Below are 17,167 nucleotides of genomic sequence, written 5' to 3'. Positions count from 1 at the left end.
TCTGTGCCCACTGATTCTGCTTCTGTCTGCAGTGGGATAGCTTAAAAAACAAACAAAGAAACCCCCACCAGCACAGGGAAAAGGATGGAGCTCCTGTTTCAGCTCCTGGGGCTGGGATTGAAGATTGCAGCTCTTTTCAGGAAATTGCTAAAATTGCAGAATTGGTTTCCATTCTCTATCCCACAACCCTCGTTTCACCACGCTGCAATTTTTTCCAGAAAACTTTAAATATCTCTGCAATCAGTAATTAGCTTGCAACAGATCTGCTCAGAGTTTCAGCTGAGCAACTTTGAGCATTTAGAGCTTTAAGAATGAACGACCATTTTGATGTTCTGCAAAGAGGTATCGGAGAGCCTGAACTTGGGGGTTTTTTGTTTGTTTGCCTATTTTCTGGAGCTGGAGCGTGGGTTCGTTGGATTGGTTTCACTGTTGCTTGTTGAGGCAGCTTCAACTTGTATTCGTGGGAATACACGTTGGAGCTGGGCTCTTCTGCCGCTGCATGCCTGGTGGTCAGGTGAGGGGCTGTGATCGTGATCGTCTCCCAGCAGAAGATTAATACTGACCAGAGAAATACAAAAATTAATCCTGTGTTTTTATTTTCAGTGGGACTTCTCCTCTTGCATGCCTGAATGCTATGTTACATACAAACTCCCGAGGGGAAGAGGGCATTTTCTATAAGGTCCCGGGGCGGATGGGAGTGTACACTCTGAAGGTAAGTGTCTCAGCTGGGCAGTTTTGTTTGAATGCTAAGGTGACTTTTATTTGTTTAAAATATGTTGCATTAGGTTAATCCTGAAGAGGGAACTGTTCCTCAGTAGCGTGAATTGTAGTGCAAACTATCCCTCCAAATGCAAGCATGGTCTCCTCATGCTTGCCAGCGAGCACCTGTGTGCTGAAAATACAACCAAAGTGCTCGTTTTATTTGCAATACTGTGAATAAAACTATCAGCTACTATTTGCTGATATTATTAACCCAGAAATAAAAGAATAATTAAAATTGTAATACAATTTTAGCCATATAGAGATAACATTACCTTCACTAATCTCAATTTATATCTAGAAGTTAAAAAGTCCTTTATCCTTATTCAATTAACAGTAGGCAGAAAATACTTCAAGGGAAAAAGTGAGGATTCCTTGATTTAGCTGATTCGGTTTTTAAAGAATAATCTTTATTTGAAACTTTTTTCCCCAATTAAACTACTAGAATGAAGCCTGCTGACACTGTTCTCGATTCTCTATATATTTGAAACTGATGACAGTCAAATAAGTTAGGGTTCCTCTCACTGAACACAGACCCCCTCAGTGTATGTCTCTCTGTTGGAGCTGCTTTCCTCATCTCACCCCATGCTCCTTAGACAGCAACAGTAACTTCTAAGATGAGATTCATCTCCTAAAATATTTAAAATGGAAGAGAAATGCTTTCCTGTTCTCACCGTCTTCTGCCTCCACCCTGTAAACTGGAAAGGCACGATTCCTTGAGTACTTGCATATAAGGTGACACCAAAGGTTGTCACCTGGGAGCTGTGTGCTGGTGCTGACGTGCCATCAGAGTAGAACATCTTCAGAGCTTCCAAAGTTTCCTTTGCAAGACATCCCACAAACTTCTTTCTTTGAACGTTGTTGTGCCAAACAGAGATTGGCCTCATTTCAGTGCATTGAAGTGAAAGTATAAAACATCTTGTTGATAGGAGGATGTACGTTTAAGGTAAGGACTATCAGATACAGCCAACAATGGAGGGAAGGTAGTTGTCTTTTTGGGTCTCATTCTTACACAATGTGTTTCATTATGAAAATGTGTAAAGCTTTCTGGTTTAGGCGTAAGGAATGCCGACCTTAAGTCAAGAGCAGGAAGAAGGTGTTTTGTCAGAACGTTATGACTCAGGAAAAGATTCACATATTGTAGCAGACAAGTGGTTGAGTAATTGTCTGTGAATTCTGTGTCAGGATGTGGCCAAGCCATGCTGAAAAGTTTCAAAGAACAAACAATTCTAGATATGAAAAAAAGATCTCTTTTGAAAGATTGCAAGCGTGTTTTTGATGGGATAAGTCACAGGCAGATCCAACGTCAAGAGCTTAAACCTAAGCAAAGTCAGATTGGAAGTGAGCATGCATTTGAACAACAAAACCCATCAGAGCTGCTGTGGTAGCTCCATTTGTCATCCTCATGAGAACTGTAAGTTAAAACTGGTTATTTTTCGTAATGTTAAGCTTCAGCAAAGCTCCAATGTTATTTAACTCAGCGTAGGAATAAGTTCATTAAATGTAATCATTTGTCTTAGGCAGGAGGCTAGACTAGCAGGTCGAGTTATTCCAAAACCCTGTTGTTTCCTGCATGTCTAAGGACACAGCAGTTTTGTCGTTGTCTTTCCCTCTTTGGGGCTGTGTGATCCGGAGGTGGTAATGTTGGTGGAGTGTCAAGAAAGCCGCTGTGTCAGCCAGCCATGTCACACCATCCTCTGGTCCCCGTTGTCATGTTTGGTCCCAGTGTAATGCCAGGAGGAGAAGTTGTGAAGATGGTGGGTTCAAGGAGAAATCCTTTGGGGGATCCATTATCTATGAAAGGTGCTGGTTCGTCCATTAGAAAGCTTTGAGGAACAGGGATGGCCATTGCAGTAGAGGGAAGAAGAGCCAGGTGTCTGGTAAATCACACTGCTTAAGAGAGAAAGCTTCTGATAAAATCCCTGGCGAGTAAAGCAAAGTTGTACTTGCAGTTTTGCTGGCTCCCTGAACCGGATTATTGTGTCATTGATCCAAGTAGGAAGGAGACTGGTAGGCTGCCAGGATCTCCCTTCAGTTTTTTTTTTTTAGATTTGATTGTAAAGATATGTAAGACAGATTAGAGAACCATAACAAAGGAGTATGTCAGTTCTGTGAAATCACGTTTAAAGGATCTGGTGTTTCTGGTGGTGGTTGCCAGGAGATGCTTCGAAGGAGAATTCCTAAGGGCAGCAAGAAATCAAACCAAATTTTTCATTAATATTTGTTAATAGGATTTTGTTGTTGCTCTTTTTTGTCCCTTTGCTTCTAGTTCTGTTATCAAGTACCTAACCCTCTACTTTCCCCAAATCTTGCCTAATTCTAGCAGTCAGCCGTGATCCGAAGCGCACCGAGCACTCCGTGCCTCGGAGCGGCGAGTCTGTTCATGGTGGTGAACAGGAACCCTTCCAAGACAGAGCCCATAAGACGTGGTTTATAGCTCTCAAAAACGTGGCTACTTTCTCGACTAAGCTGCAGCAGTTTGCTTAAGGCCATGAGGCCAGGTCTTACACACAGCAGTGTGCTTTTGACAGTAACAAGCAGGGTGGATGTGGGGGACGTACAGCTTCAGGCACACCTGTGCTTGACAGGAGAGGGCTGTTTCAGTGTTTTACTGATCCTGCCTTTCAGACACAATAGCCAAGCTTTGCATGGAGAGGTGGAAGCACTGATAATATGTAATCTGATTAAAAATGCTGAGATGCCATGGGTGTGCGCTGTGGCTGAAGTGGCGTGTAACAGCATGGGTCGGCCAGCAGTGCTCCTCTTAAAGCTACAAGATGCACGTGCCCTGGTAAGGACACGTTGGGCACTTCTCCTACAGTCTGAACACTCTGCTTGGTCCCCTGGGGAAAATCAACTCCAAGCACTCTTAAATACTAAAGAATAAACCAAATTACATTACCTTTAAATACTTGTAGCAAAAGTGCTGAATTTCTAGTAACTTCTGGTATTTGAATTTCTTGTAATTTAATATTTTCTAGTGTTTGCAAGGGCTGCATGTGCAGGATGAGCTTTCAGGGGCTGATTTTGTTTCAGGCTGTAGAGGTGTACACTAAGGTTTAGTCTTGCCTGGAAGGATTCACATTTTAAATGAACAATTGACATATTGATGTCAATAGACAGAGAAACTGAAGGTCATGTTGTTAATTAAAAGTCAAAGTTCTTGGGAAAAACAGCTGTCATTCTTGGAAATCCAGACCAAGGCAAACAAGCAGAACCCTCATTTTCCTCCATTTCCCCATCTTATTACTTAAAAAGTTCAAGCTGGCCCTCCCCAAGGTTGGAGGGTCTTGATGGTCCATCAGTTAGTGGCTGGAGCCTTTCAGTGGTCGGCATTGTCCCGGGAACCCTCTGTGCATCTGGTTGGTACCCCCGTGCATTTTTATTTATCGCTTCCCCCGTGCTTATTATCCCATTGCATCGGAAAGGCCCATGACTGGATTTTCTGTTCACCGGTAGCCTGGGAGATTCCAGTCTGCGGGAATATTTCTAACCTGATATTTGGAGAAGTCTGGCCAGTTCAGCTTTTACCACACGTGATAAAGACAGCGCACACCGTCTTAGGAGACACATCTATAGGAGTGGTAGCTAGACGACCAGGTGGAAGACTTTAAAAGAGACATCTTGAAAAAATCAGAAAAATAGGTAAATGTCCCAGCTTACTAAAATCATAAAAGTTACGACATAAAGAAGGTTCGCTGAAAGGAGCGTGAGCATTAGGAGTAGGCAAGCTTAATTTTTACCAGCTTTGGTGACACTTGGTATAAATAGAAAGGTTCTTCTCTGCTTCTGGTGATGTCCTCTCTAGGATTGTGGTTTATAGGTAATTCTTTCTGTGCCATTAATTCTGTGTCTGCCACTGCCCTGCGCTGCGTGCACGGCCCATCGGCAAGGGGCGCACCGAGGGGCTTCGGGCAGTCGGGAAGGGGTGACGGCCACGACTGAGGTCCCTGTCAGCGGATTTCAAGGTGCTGTCACTAATTAGCGCTGAGTAGGTTAAAATCGGAATGGTGCTGATCACTAGAGGGCAGTCTGGGCTTAGGTGTGGACGGGCGAACACAGCTGCTGGTGCTTTCTGCAGCCCCAAATCCTGTGTGTGAACGCACAGCCCCTGCCGGGCCTGCCGTGGCAGGGTCTGTGCCAGCAGGTCTTCCTGCTTGGGAACTTAAAGGTCTCTGGGGCTGTCGGACACCGAACCATCACGTTCTTTTTCCTCTGTCATGAAGTTCCAAAACTGACTGGCTCTCTCATTATGCAGAAGTGTGTTAGAGTTGGTGATTGAGGACAGAGAAGACAACTAAAGGGGTGTGTAGGGAAGGGTGTGCCTGTGAGGTGGTGATGAGGGAAGTGGAGAAGCCACGGCAGCGGGTATGGGTTTTATATGGACTGGCGAAAGGCAGTGTGCTTCAGAGGCCGGAAGCTAAGCAGTTCTGACGTAGCTCTCAAGCATAAAAAATCAACAGCGAGTGCTTGGTAAATAAAGCAAAGTGCTCCTTTTAAGAATGGTGTTAATTGGAGAGTTTGTCGTGGAGTGGGTAACTCGCCTGCTTGCTTCGTTTGCAGAAGGACGTTCCGGACGGGCTGAAGGAGCTCTCTGACGGCTCGGAGGAGAGCAGCGACGCGCAGTCCGACTCGCAGAGCTCCGAGAACAGCAGCAGCAGCACCAGCAGCAGCAGCAATGGGTGCACTAACAAGGACGGGAAGAAAAGCAGGTGGAAAAGGAAAGGTAATTTTCCCTTCCAGGAGTGGTGATTTTAACGCGGTCTCTGGTGAAGGACTTTGAGGATTTTGCCAGTCAAATCTGTTCCCTTGTACAGCCAGGCCGTTACAGTAGCCTGAGGCCTGTTTTACTGTTCGTGCTCCTGGCGAGAACTCATGTCACAAGAGCAGCTTCACTGTCGAGGGACCCAAGGGTATCTTTAATTAGGTGTCTGTACTTACAGCTTGATGCAGGTCAGCGACCAGCATACTGTGCTTCAGACCTAGGAACAGCGGAATCGTTTTCTTTCGGGTTTTCTCTGCCATCCCCCTCCTTTCCTGAGATGACCGCACCTTTTGATTCTGGCCTCTCTTGGTGATGTTTGGATGCAACACTGGCTACGAGTGAGCACAGCGGCTCTGAGGTTACGGCCTGTTGTGGGAACCGAGGGGTCCCATAGGGTCTGGGCTCCAGCCCTCCTGTTCTGTCCTGCTTTGAACTCTCTTCCCTCATAAACCGAACAATGTTTAGGTATTCAAGTCAGTTGAATATTAAATCACTTACGACCTTAAATAATATGGTAAATTTCAGCAATTTTTTGAGGCTATCTAGATTCTGGATTTTACACGAAATAATATATTTGGTATTGCAGGGGAGTACCAAGTGAAGGTAATGAATGCATTTCACTCTGATGAATACTTCTTCATCCTGATATCTTTGCCACTCCGAGGAGGCAATGTGTCTTGTTGGATACTGTCATATCATGCTGTTTTACTCTCTCAGGACCAGAAGAAACGAACACCTCTCAGCCAATGCATTGCAATAGTTACATCATGTATTAGTAATAAACTTGAAGTTCCCCCTTTTATTCCCCTCTATTTCCCATGTCTGTTCATTTGACAAATATTGTCTAAATTCTCATTCTTCCTTCAAAATTCTGCTCATAAATCTGCTTATCTGTTTAGATGTCACATGCTGAATTAATAAAAAAAAATCATAATAAAATGTGAGGGTGCAACATACATTTATCAGAAATTCTTCGTTCGCTCTTTCCCTTAAGTAGAGGTAGCAGGCTGCACCTCTCCCTTCTGGGTGTTCCTGCAGAGCTCTTGGTGCAGCTGCCGATGTTACAGCTTTCTCTTTAATCTGATCCTTTCTTTTTTCCTTTTCTACACAGTCATGCACAGAATTTGCCGGCTGAAATGAAACAAAATCAAAAAATTATTTCCAATACAGTAGCATAGTCTAGTGTAAGTGGTTTTCTAAAGCCACTGAAGCCTTATTATAGGGCAGTGGGGTCCGCCAAACTCTTCTGTCCATGAGACATGTGCAAGGCTTGTGGGGACCAGACCTTGCATGGGGCTTCCCACGTAGTCACAGTGCAAGCAACAAGAAGAAAGAAATTGTTCGATAGGATTTGAGCAGTTAAAACACCAGGAAAGTGCACGTTAAAAATTTAGAAGTAAAACTTGACTACAAATTCATCCTTTTAAAAGGAAAGCTATAGGTAGTCTGGCTAAAATATTTTCATTTCTAACAAAGCCTCTCAAAATATTTGGTCAGTAAGGGGTTTTTTGGGTACATTGTCTACACCTCCAACATTATGATATTATGTAAAAATTTGAAAGGGGAACGTGAACTTGCAAGAGAAAATGTATCTTACAGTGAGATCGCAATGCTTGTGTAGCTATATTTGTATACATCTATATAAAAGTTTCATATACCCCGTTACCAAATGGCTGAACAACCAGGACCCCGTGTGGTTTGGGAACCAGAGGAAGAAGGAAGGGGGTTTGTAGACTGAAATGGGTAGCAAAAGTTACCCACACCTCAAAGCAGAGAATTTGAAAATAACAGTTTCAGGACAAATACGAAAAAGCAATTTTGAACTTCTTTGTTGTCTGATACTGATTGTTTTTAGGAATGGCATTTTGACCTTCAGCATAAAAATCATATTTTCATGTGCTTCAATGCACTGGAGGTCAAGAACTTCAGTATTAGCAATGTAATTCTGGTCAGCGGTGTTACTGAGTGTTTTCTTTCTGTTCCTCTGAGGATTGCCTTCCTTTGTGTAACTCTTAATTATTAACAAACTTACTGCTTAGTGTCACACAGTGACCAGCTTTTGAGGGGAGATGACTTTATCCTTAAGCTTCCCTTTAAGAGACTTTTGAACAACAAAGTGTGTGTTTGCTGAACCAGGGGTGGCATTTCTGCGCAGTTAATTAGGGCTGTGGATGTACTGAGCCTCTTCCAGACCCAGGGGAGCAACGTGGAGCCTGGATTTCACCTGTGCTAACACGGTACTGCAGGAGTGAAAACTGAAGCGCAGTCATCCTGTGTGTACAACCCAGTTTCAATCCCGTAAGCTGGCTGGCAGTATCTATAGACAAACCCTTTCCGAGTCCGTGCATCCCGCCTCCTGCCCACAAGTGCATCCCATATTTCGGCCGTTATGGGTCTGCGATGGATGCAAACGGAGGAGCTCCGCCACGGCTGGCTGCTCTTGCCTCTGGGTTTCATGTCTTACAGTTACACGGGAGCGAGCAGCGGTGGTGGAAGCTGCCCGACCTTTGTGGGACGCACAGATGCCCTACTGGGGGGCTCTTGTTTCACCATCTACGCTCTGCTCTTCTCTGCAGCTCTCACCTAGGCTGCTGCTGGCGGAGCTGAGCCTGCAGTGAGCTGTGAGCACAGCTCTGAGCAGCCTGGCTGCTCACAAGCAGAGGAGGGGACTGCTCGTCTCGCTGCCTGCTGAGCACCACATTTTGGCCATCAGGATAAGGCATAAAGAGAAGTTACCCCTAGGACACGAGGAACCACTGGCTGTATTCGGTTTGAAATACTGAAATGCTGTGCATGAGTAGGAGTGAGTTCCCTCAAAAGGTGATGCACCTCTGTGCAGGGGAATGGGTTGAAAAGCAGCGACAGGCGGTGTGTCAGAGCACGTTGTCTGGTGGTTTGTGCATCTGGAAGTCAGAATGCACCTCTAACAAATGAACCGAGTGGTTGTGTTGAGACTTGCTATGGCGGTGTTACCGGCGGGCAGACGGACGGGAAGCTGACTTCGTCTGAGGTCTTCCCATGGACAGAAGCTCGGCCTCCTCCATTGTCTTCTTGGTTTGTAATAGGTTTAAGAAATGGCTACTTATAATTCTGCATGTTGCATTGGGAAAATAAAGCGATGTTTCTGGAAATACTTAGGTCTCAGAGGCCACTTGCCAAAGATAAATTTCATGCTTCAGAATGTAAATCAACCATGAGTCCCTTTGCATCAACAGACTTCCCCAGCAAAATTAAAATTTCTCTTTACATACTGACTTAAAGATTTAGCACATTCCTCAGAAACACCAAGCTGAAACCCCTGGAGGACTGGGTGTGGGGCTGGAGGGATAGCTCTGGAGGATACCTTTCTGCTCTGCTCGAAACGGCTGCAATTGCGCGTTCTGCTGTGCTGCTTTCTTCTCTAGAAAAGACACATCTCTACTGTGTTTTGTGCCATTTGGAAAGCCCGGGTGTACAACAACTTCTCAACTTGAACAACACACTCTGCATTCCTGCTACTTCTGTTACAAGCAATAAGTTAAGTTGACCGAGGGGGAAAGAATACTGGATTTCTCTGAATGCTGATGTTAACAAAGCTGACCTGAAACGTCTTTTCTTTGCAGTCAGCTTTGCTCACTTGGCCATATTAAAAGGAAGTGCATTCTTTCTAATGCTGAGTAGTAGAGGCCACCATGAACATGAAGAACATGATGGACAGCAAGACGTGTTTATTTAGTACCATATACCATGTTAATTTTCTTCGCAGCATTAAACCGATTTTTTCTTTTTTATTTTTTTGGGAGCCAGCGGAGACTATCCAGAAGATGACAGAATAAAAAAAGTGTTCTGGTTGGTAGGACTTATGCAGTGCCTCAGAATTTGAGGGCTCTGACAGGTGCTTTCTGTTACATCTCGCTACTGTGATACGAGATGGTACTACTTTCTTCTGTGATTCCGTGATTCTGTGATTTCTACTTCTCTCTGTTTTCAGCAGAGCAGGATGAGCCGCACATCTTAGAGCAAACCCAACGTCCTTACAATCATTTCTCTTACTTAAGCTGCATGAATTGCTTGTAAAAGCTGCAGTTGTGACTGTGCAGAAAACCGGGATAGTTTTCTAAAGGAAACAATGTGTGGAGGCTTATTCCAGGGCAAGACAACCTTGGTGCATCTGCCAGCAGAGCTCAGCGTGAAGGTGAGGCAGCACCCGCAGCACCTGGAAGGCAGGAGAGTCGGCAGGACGCGAGGGGAGACCTGCCAGAGAATGAATGGAAGACAGAGCCAGGACGCAGTGGTTGTCTTCACTAAACTGAAGTCCAAATTAAGATTACAGCTCACACAAGTGCATATTCACTACATTTAGGAAGGACAAAATAAAGGCACAAACACAAAACTGGAAGGGGCTGGTTAGGCAGGAGCTCTGGCAAGAATGCTGCAATAGCACAGACCACGAACGAGTCAGTCCGTGGCAGCACTGCGGTAAGGGTAAGGCTCATCTGGGAATACACTGCCAGGAGAACAGCTTGTAAGGTAGGAATTGCTCTGCTGTGTAGCGGGCACCGACGATGCCTTAGCTGAAACTCTGTGTCTGATTTGGGGCATGGTTCTGAAAAAATAAAACACGCAGACAATTAAAGCAGGGTGCAGAGAGCAAGCAAGGAAAAGGACACACGTGGCGTCTCGGGTGTCAGGCTTGGCACCTGTGCTGCCACCCGATGAGCTGAGTCAGAGGTCAGGTCCAACCGAAAACTGCTAATGGAGAAGGAGAAGGAGGTTTGCTTTTGGTGGGATCTGTGAGGAGATCTGACTTGGGCCCACTCGAACAGGAGGGTGAGAGCAGCGTGCAGTGGGGAGGGATTCAAAAATTCCCAGCTGACCAAAGGGAGCAAGAGCTGAGAAGCAGGACTGCTTTTGTGAGCCCTGGACTGGCGAGGTGGTGTCTGGGTTTGGTTTTCTTCTCTGCCTCCACCAGAGGAGCGACAGCAGTGGCGGCACAGGGGTGGATGAGCTGCTGGAGAGCTGGGAGCACAGAGCTGCAGTGCCTGGTGCGAGGCTGTGCTACTGGAGTCGAGCAATACTGGCAAAATTCAGCTATTAGGAAAAAAAAAGGGGGAATGGCCTGCCAAGGAGTGGATTTCGTTTCTGAGTTGACCCTGTTGAACCGTCTCTGCTTACTCCTCTGAAGGAATGTCTGTGGAAAATTTGTTTCCTGATTTCAACCTGTGTCTGGCTTGGATGATTTCCGAATGTTAGCCGCAGCCAGGTCTTGGTGTGCCGGACCGCAGGAAGCCGTCCTGCCTGGAGCCTTCGCACCCTTCGGAGAAGCTGCTGGTTGCTGGATGTTCCATCAACCTGCATCTCATTTAAAGGCACGTTGTTTTTCCTGAGCGTATCAGCTTCTTAGGACTATCACAGAGTATTTCTGCATTGAGCAGCACGTCCACAATAACGGCCGCTTGCCAAGGCAGTGCCGGCATGCTGGGGTCTTCCAGCAGGTCCCTGTTCATCCCCGCGGCACTGCCGGCACAGCGCAGTAAGTGTGCCGTGATCCTTTTGGCCTTTGCCATTCTCTTTTTGTTGCTGGTTTTTCACTTGGTCGTTGTGCGACCCCTCTGACCATCCTTCTTTCATTTGCTGAATCTTTCTCAGTTTCACTGTTATCTTTTCTGAGGTTGGTGGGCAGAAACGCACACTCGGTTCAAAACATTCGTGTTCTGTGAATACACAAAATGATGTCCTTTATTTTCTAACAACTCAAATGTTTTATGCTTATTCCTTTCCATCATATTTCGCAACAGTCTTTGCTTTTTTACTTGCTGATGAGCGGAGATGGAGTTACATCTGGTGAGTGGGATCCTTTTCCTGACCACCAGTAGCTGTTTCAGAGTTCGTCACGCGGGCTGTACAGCTCTGCTGTTCTTCCCTTTGCTCCTTATGCTGCCCTCTGTCTTCACTGAGTTATCCCGGTTGTTTCAGTGCCCCTTCCCGTGGCACCATGGCAATTCTTTGCAATCACGTTCACCCTTCTGTTCTGCGGAAGAGCTTTCCACGCCAGCAAGCCGTGTCTGCCTGCTTGTTAGATCGTGTATGGTGAATGGCATTGGTGGAGCGTGCTTCCGTGGGCACCCTGCTGGTCATCTCCTTTACCCTGTTGCTAAACCAGGCAAATTTATTTCTAAATCTTGAGTCATATTTGATGTCTGATAAACATTTTCTCTAGAAGGCTACAATGGTTAATTTAAGTGGTGTCTTTGCCCCGGCTTGTGTTTTGCCCTTATAAATGGGCTGTTTAATTTCCTTTTAACCTGTTTCTGTGTTTCGGTGTGGTTCTTCTGTTCATGAAGTGTTTAGTATTACCACGACATGGCATATGAAATATTTTTAGAGATTTCCCTCTAGATGTAAAAGCAAAAACAAAAAACTGTACTGGCCAGGAAGTCAGAAACTTCATGCAAGAATAACATTTCCTAGCCTGCGTTGCACAAGAGAACGTTCAAAGTCAGAAATAAGTTCTTTACTCCTTAAAAGGCTTTTATAAGGGTTTGGAGGTTTTTTTTAGTCGTTTAGAGTAACGCTGAAGTTGTAAGTACATTTCGCTGTTACATTATGAGAGGGAATGAACGACCTTTTCTTTTCATGGAGCGTTGTAGGAAAATGAAGCTCTAATGTCCTGAAACCCGTGCTTGTGGATGCTGGTGTGAATCCCCGTGTGTGACCGCAGAGGTTTTGCTCCATGGCACCGGGGCTTGTGCAGGGTGGAGGTTGGGCTGGCTCAAGAAACGCATGCGTTGGTGCTGGTGCTCCTGATAAGCTCCCTCTTTTGGCAAAATGTGAAAATGGACGTGTGTTGTATGGCCACGTGTTATCCTTCTCCACAGGCTCAAATTCACCCATACTGACAAATTTTCCGTTTTCGGTGACTTTTCATGCTGCTGTGTCAGTGATAAGCCGTAGGAAGTGAGCAACCACACCAGGGGCTTCCCCTGCGTGCTTTTTGCTTTGCTGGTGATTTCTTTAGTTTTTGTTTTGCAGTGCCTGTTTCCTTTCTCTGTTATTCTCCCTTTCCTCCTCCTCGTCTCGCTGCTGCCATCCACTGCAGCCCCGCGTCGAGGAGCCCCAGGAACCTGCCGGCCGCGCTCGCTTGGAGGCTCTGAGCCCCTGCAGGGTCCCTGGGGACACCGCAGCACTTCTCACCACTGGGCTTATCCTTTTGGTATCCAGGAAAACTTAGGACAGGCAGTAGGAAAGTCTGCTTGCTCGCTCCCGCTTCCTCTTCCCCCCATAACATCGGTTTTCTTTGGAGATATAAAATGAAAGCACTAAAGCTGAAAGAGTTAAGCACGTGTGGTGCATTTGAATAAATCACCGACGTGAAACGTCTGTGTTCACTTTAAAGAAGTTGTATCTGACAACTCAGCCGTGAGACCCCTGGTAGACGTTACAGGTCTGTGTCAGTCCGTGTTTCACGAGGGGGTTTGGAAACACGTCAGGAAGGTCGAAGGCAAAAGATACTTCTTCAAGTAAAATGTCTTTAAAAAAAAAAACACAAAACCACAAAAGATGCACTAAGCTTCCAAGCCCTGGATTTCTGGTGCTGTTTTCCCTTCCAGGCTGTGACTAGGGAATGGGAGGTAGGGGCAGAATCGCAGCTCCCTTATTTTCTGCAGTGCGTTGAACATCATTCAACTCAGCTGGTCGACCGGGGGGTCCAGGGCTGGGAGCACCTTCGATATTTGTTTTTTGGGGCTTAGAAACAAGGCTTGTGCTCTTGGGGTTGATCTCTTTTTAAGCCCCAGCTGTCAGCTGGTGGGGTTACAAAGATTATCACGTTCCTGCGTTTCCAAACAGTGGCTGGGTGGAGAGAAGAGGCACCGTACCTGCTCCAGGGGTGCAAAAAGCTGTAGCGGGACCGTATGCTCTGTCAGGCACGTGAGAGTGCACAGCAGGGCGATGCGACTGCCCCAGCTGCAGGAGAAACTTGTGAAGCTTGTTTGGTTTCAGACATTCAAATCAATCAGTGCCAGGGCATAAATGTACAGCAAATGGGACTGTGCTAGGTCTGGGTCTTAATACTTAATTGTGGTGTGATGGCTTTCGGTCTTCTGTCCCGATGTAAGACACCTGCTTTATCTTCCCAGGTCCGATTCTTGCCTGTAACGTAGCTTTGCACCAAAATGAAATGGTCCAAATCTGCTTAATGAGATAGAATGAGGTACTGCAATGGGAAATGGTCCAAAAAAATCTTTGTACAAAATATTTTTGAAGTCTGATACTTGCAAGGCATCTTCCGTCGGTCACACACTGTAACTCCTCCTTGCTGTTACTTCAGAGGCAGTAACTTGCACCGAGTGGAGCCCACGCTTGGGTCAGCTGAAGTCTCTCAGGGCGCAGAGCAGCTGTACGCCAGAGAGCTGGCACTCTCGGAGACACACGCAGAAAGGTGTTGTGCCATGAGCTCCACGGGGAAGAACATTTTCTTTAATTTTTACTACTTTTTACTACTTTACTGCATGCCTCTGGAAGGATTCTTTTGGTTTCCTTCAGCAAAACCCACAGTTTCTTTGTATTGTTACCTATAAAAATAGCTTGCATTTAATATCCCAGAAGTTGCTGCGGGAAGTCTAATGAAAGTAGAAAGTGCAAACAGCTTCGGCTCGCTCCCAGCTGCAGTCGTTCGTCTCTGGTGGGTGTTCTGCAGCCAGCACTGTGCGAAAGTGGAAGTGAATGAGTGTGCAAGTGGCAGTACCTCCTGGCAGGGACAGCTCTGACATCGGGGGGTAAGCAGCAGTGGCGCTGGCAGCCGTCCTTGGAGGTGCCTCCATGTGCTTTGCTGCTCTTTTCTTCTACAGGAGTAGAAGGATTTCTGTATGGAACCAAGTTTGCGGTTGCACATTCATTTGCTCTGCCTTAAAATAACCAGAAAGACATTAAATTCCAATTAGAAAGATTCCTTTGGTGTTATGCTCTGCGGCATCAGCTCTGGAACGCAGCACTCCTACACCGCCACTTCCTGGACTGAGCGCTTACATGAAACACTCAGAAGACTCCTTCCTCGTTTAAAAAAAAAAGAGTCACCCTGATTTAAGGATAGCCCAAATTCAGGCAGAGTTTCTCGTGGCGCTGCCCGGGTGCGGGCTGCTTTTTTACCTGTGCAGTGTTTGAGGTACAGATGTCAACTCAGGCGAGCCTTTGTGATTCGAACTCTCCTGAGAACCTCTGGAGGCAGCGATGCTGCGCAGCGTGCAGCTCCGTGCCGGGCTCATGGGGAGAGCTCTCGCTGGGAGAATGCAGATTGCTGATGAGACTCAGCGAAGTGGATGCAAACTGGGGTAGACGGCGAACAGATGAGATGTGCTCACATTATCGTGTTTTGCTTGGAGGCTTTGACTCGAGCTCTCCGAAACTGCAGTTTAGCTTAATGTGACAGTATTTTTGCTCATATACATATAAAACAGGAAGCACATTCAGATAACATCAACAGCCACTTCCTTATATGTACAAAAATAAAGTGCTCTGACAGCAGCAAAACTGACACTTTGATTTTAAAAAGGATAGAAACCTTGCATTGTAGACCCACATGGGCATTGCGCTGAGCCAATCAGGAGCACAGAGGAAAAAATTTGAAACAACCCTCGTACATTATTGTCTGTGCATCTGTGCATAAGCGGAAGGCTGGAGGAAGCCAGGAGCATTGATTGCAGATTTCGAGAAGAAGAAATAATGTTCATGGAGCAGCTTTATGCAATTCCACTCGAAGGTAAGATGAAGCTGCTTCAGCAGGCAGCTGCTGCAGATTTGCACTTTAGGGGAAGAAGTGGGTGCTTTTTTGGCTCGGATTCCTCGAGCAGCGGTGAGACAGAGATATCTTTTCTTCGGCCTTGAAGCGAAACAGCTCCTTAGCTGTCGTCTTTTGAGTTTGACAATAAAAGCAAAGCCTTTTTGGATACAGTACAGTACTTGTAAAGGCTACTGCCAAGACTCTTTGGTGTCGTGTTCTTTCAAATCATCTTGAAACTTAAAGTGTAAATGCCTCGATTCCAGATGCTTTTATCACCTTTTCACCAAGGGCAACTTGCGAGTACTTTGTCGTAATGCACGCCGTGAACAAGAAGTACAGTAACGCAGCGTTAGGTCTCTGGGCGCACCTCATTTGTACGTCTGGGGTTGTTAAGCTCAAATTTACTGACATAGTCTGTGCTTACGGTGTCTGGAAATAAATGTGTGTAACTTAGTCTTGTTTCTGTGGTCGGCTGCAAAACTTCAGTTGGCTTGAGTGCAACAGGAGCAGTGCGTAAACTTGGCTTCGCAAGCTGGTACAAATAAATAAAATCAACTTCGTTCCAGTATAGATCTGCCCAGACTTTCGTGGCTTCTAACAATAGAAATAGCTGCCAAAATTGGATTTTCCTGTAATTTCCGACGTGTTGGATGTTCCTGGTGCACGCTTTCTAATCAGAGGCATCCTGAAGGAGAAGGATTTCGTGTGGCTTCTGCCGCTGACACCTTCTGGGGGATCATTGTGATCACAGGTCTCTGCAGCAAATCACAACCTATGTTTGCTGCATTAAAAAGGAAAAAAAAGGGAAAAAAAACAGATGTTGAAATGAATGTTAAGGGAAAAGGAGGGAGCAAACTGGGCACAATTACAGATGGCCCTGCTCCACTAGCCGGTTACCAGCTTGTTGGGTGTTCTTGTACAACAGACACACACTGGTGGAGCCCTCGTGGCTCCTCAGCAGTCAGGTTTTTTTCAACCAGATTACTGTTTAAGGGCAAGAGTTTGTCTAACTTTTATTTGCTGAAACTAGAATATTTTAGTAAGGTTAAAATAGGATTTCACCATAAACTCCTTAAACAGGACAGTGACCAAGAATACCCGGCGTAGTTAAACACCCACACTTGTTACGTTCACTGCCAATGGCCCGTACTTGGGAAAATAGAAATAAAACTGTATTCCACACCTGAAATTCAGTGTATTAGCTTTTAGCATAGAGGAAAGTCTCGTGTGTCCTGGACACGCAGAAGGCGATCTCGCAGTTGGAGGGCGTCACCGGCTTTTGCTGTAGAAGCTGTGCCCTGGCGGTGGCCCTCAGCTGCCGTAATTAACACTCGTGGGCTGGTCAGGGTGCTGGCTTCAGAAAGGGCTTCGCTGCCGCAAAGCCTTTAGCACTTGCAAAAAAACTGTGAAAAAGATCTCTGTTTGGGTTATGTCATTTTGTTTCTTCCTGTTAAAGATTCAGTTGAAATAGCAGCTTTTGTGAATTCAGCCAGTTCCTGCTGGTGCTCGTGACTCACGAGGAAGCAGTTCCCGAGTGTCACATTATGCAGTTTATCAAGCAATCTGCAAATGCCAAGTCAAAAATGTTCCTTTTCCTTTATTTGGGTTAGCGTATCCTCCGCTCAGGCTGTCCCACGGTACCAGATTTGGGGTGACCTGTGGATTTTCACAACGGGCTGTCAGCCACCCGAGGCTGATTCAGAGTTGCACCAGACTTGGCCGCAGGCCCCCCGGTTACACGATGTGTGAGCAGCTGGGCGGTGGTCACGGCTCTTACACCTGCCTCCAGGTTCGGGGGGCTTTCAGGTGTGTCGAGGGATGGGTTATGGATGCAGACTGCACACCAGCAGCTTCTGTGCCGGCATTTCCCGGGGCAGGTGCTGCTG

General features: G+C 46.1%; 1 protein-coding gene across 4 annotated transcripts in view; it reads left to right on the top strand.

Moving 5' to 3' along the window:
• ASXL2 (ASXL transcriptional regulator 2) overlaps nt 1-17,167 on the top strand; it is a 118,918-nt gene that overhangs the window by 43,949 nt on the left and 57,802 nt on the right. For 2 of the 4 annotated variants that reach the window (XR_004781951.2, XM_035568233.2), the window contains exons 3-4: nt 604-712; nt 5,323-5,485. Coding sequence is in view for 3 of the 4 variants with exons in the window: in XM_035568233.2 (XP_035424126.2) it covers nt 604-712; nt 5,323-5,485 (272 nt within the window). In the remaining variant the exon portion in view is untranslated. Of the gene's footprint in view, nt 1-248; nt 343-603; nt 713-1,338; nt 2,174-5,322; nt 5,486-17,167 lie in introns of those variants that run through there. The other 2 variants (XM_050710122.1, XM_035568237.2) reach the window with 2 other exon arrangements.

The sequence above is a fragment of the Cygnus atratus genome, chromosome 3 (assembly GCF_013377495.2).
Source record: "Cygnus atratus isolate AKBS03 ecotype Queensland, Australia chromosome 3, CAtr_DNAZoo_HiC_assembly, whole genome shotgun sequence".
NCBI classification, from domain to species: Eukaryota; Metazoa; Chordata; class Aves; order Anseriformes; family Anatidae; genus Cygnus; species Cygnus atratus.
Note: the sequence above shows the minus strand (reverse complement) of the source record. Positions and strands in the feature narration are given on the sequence as shown.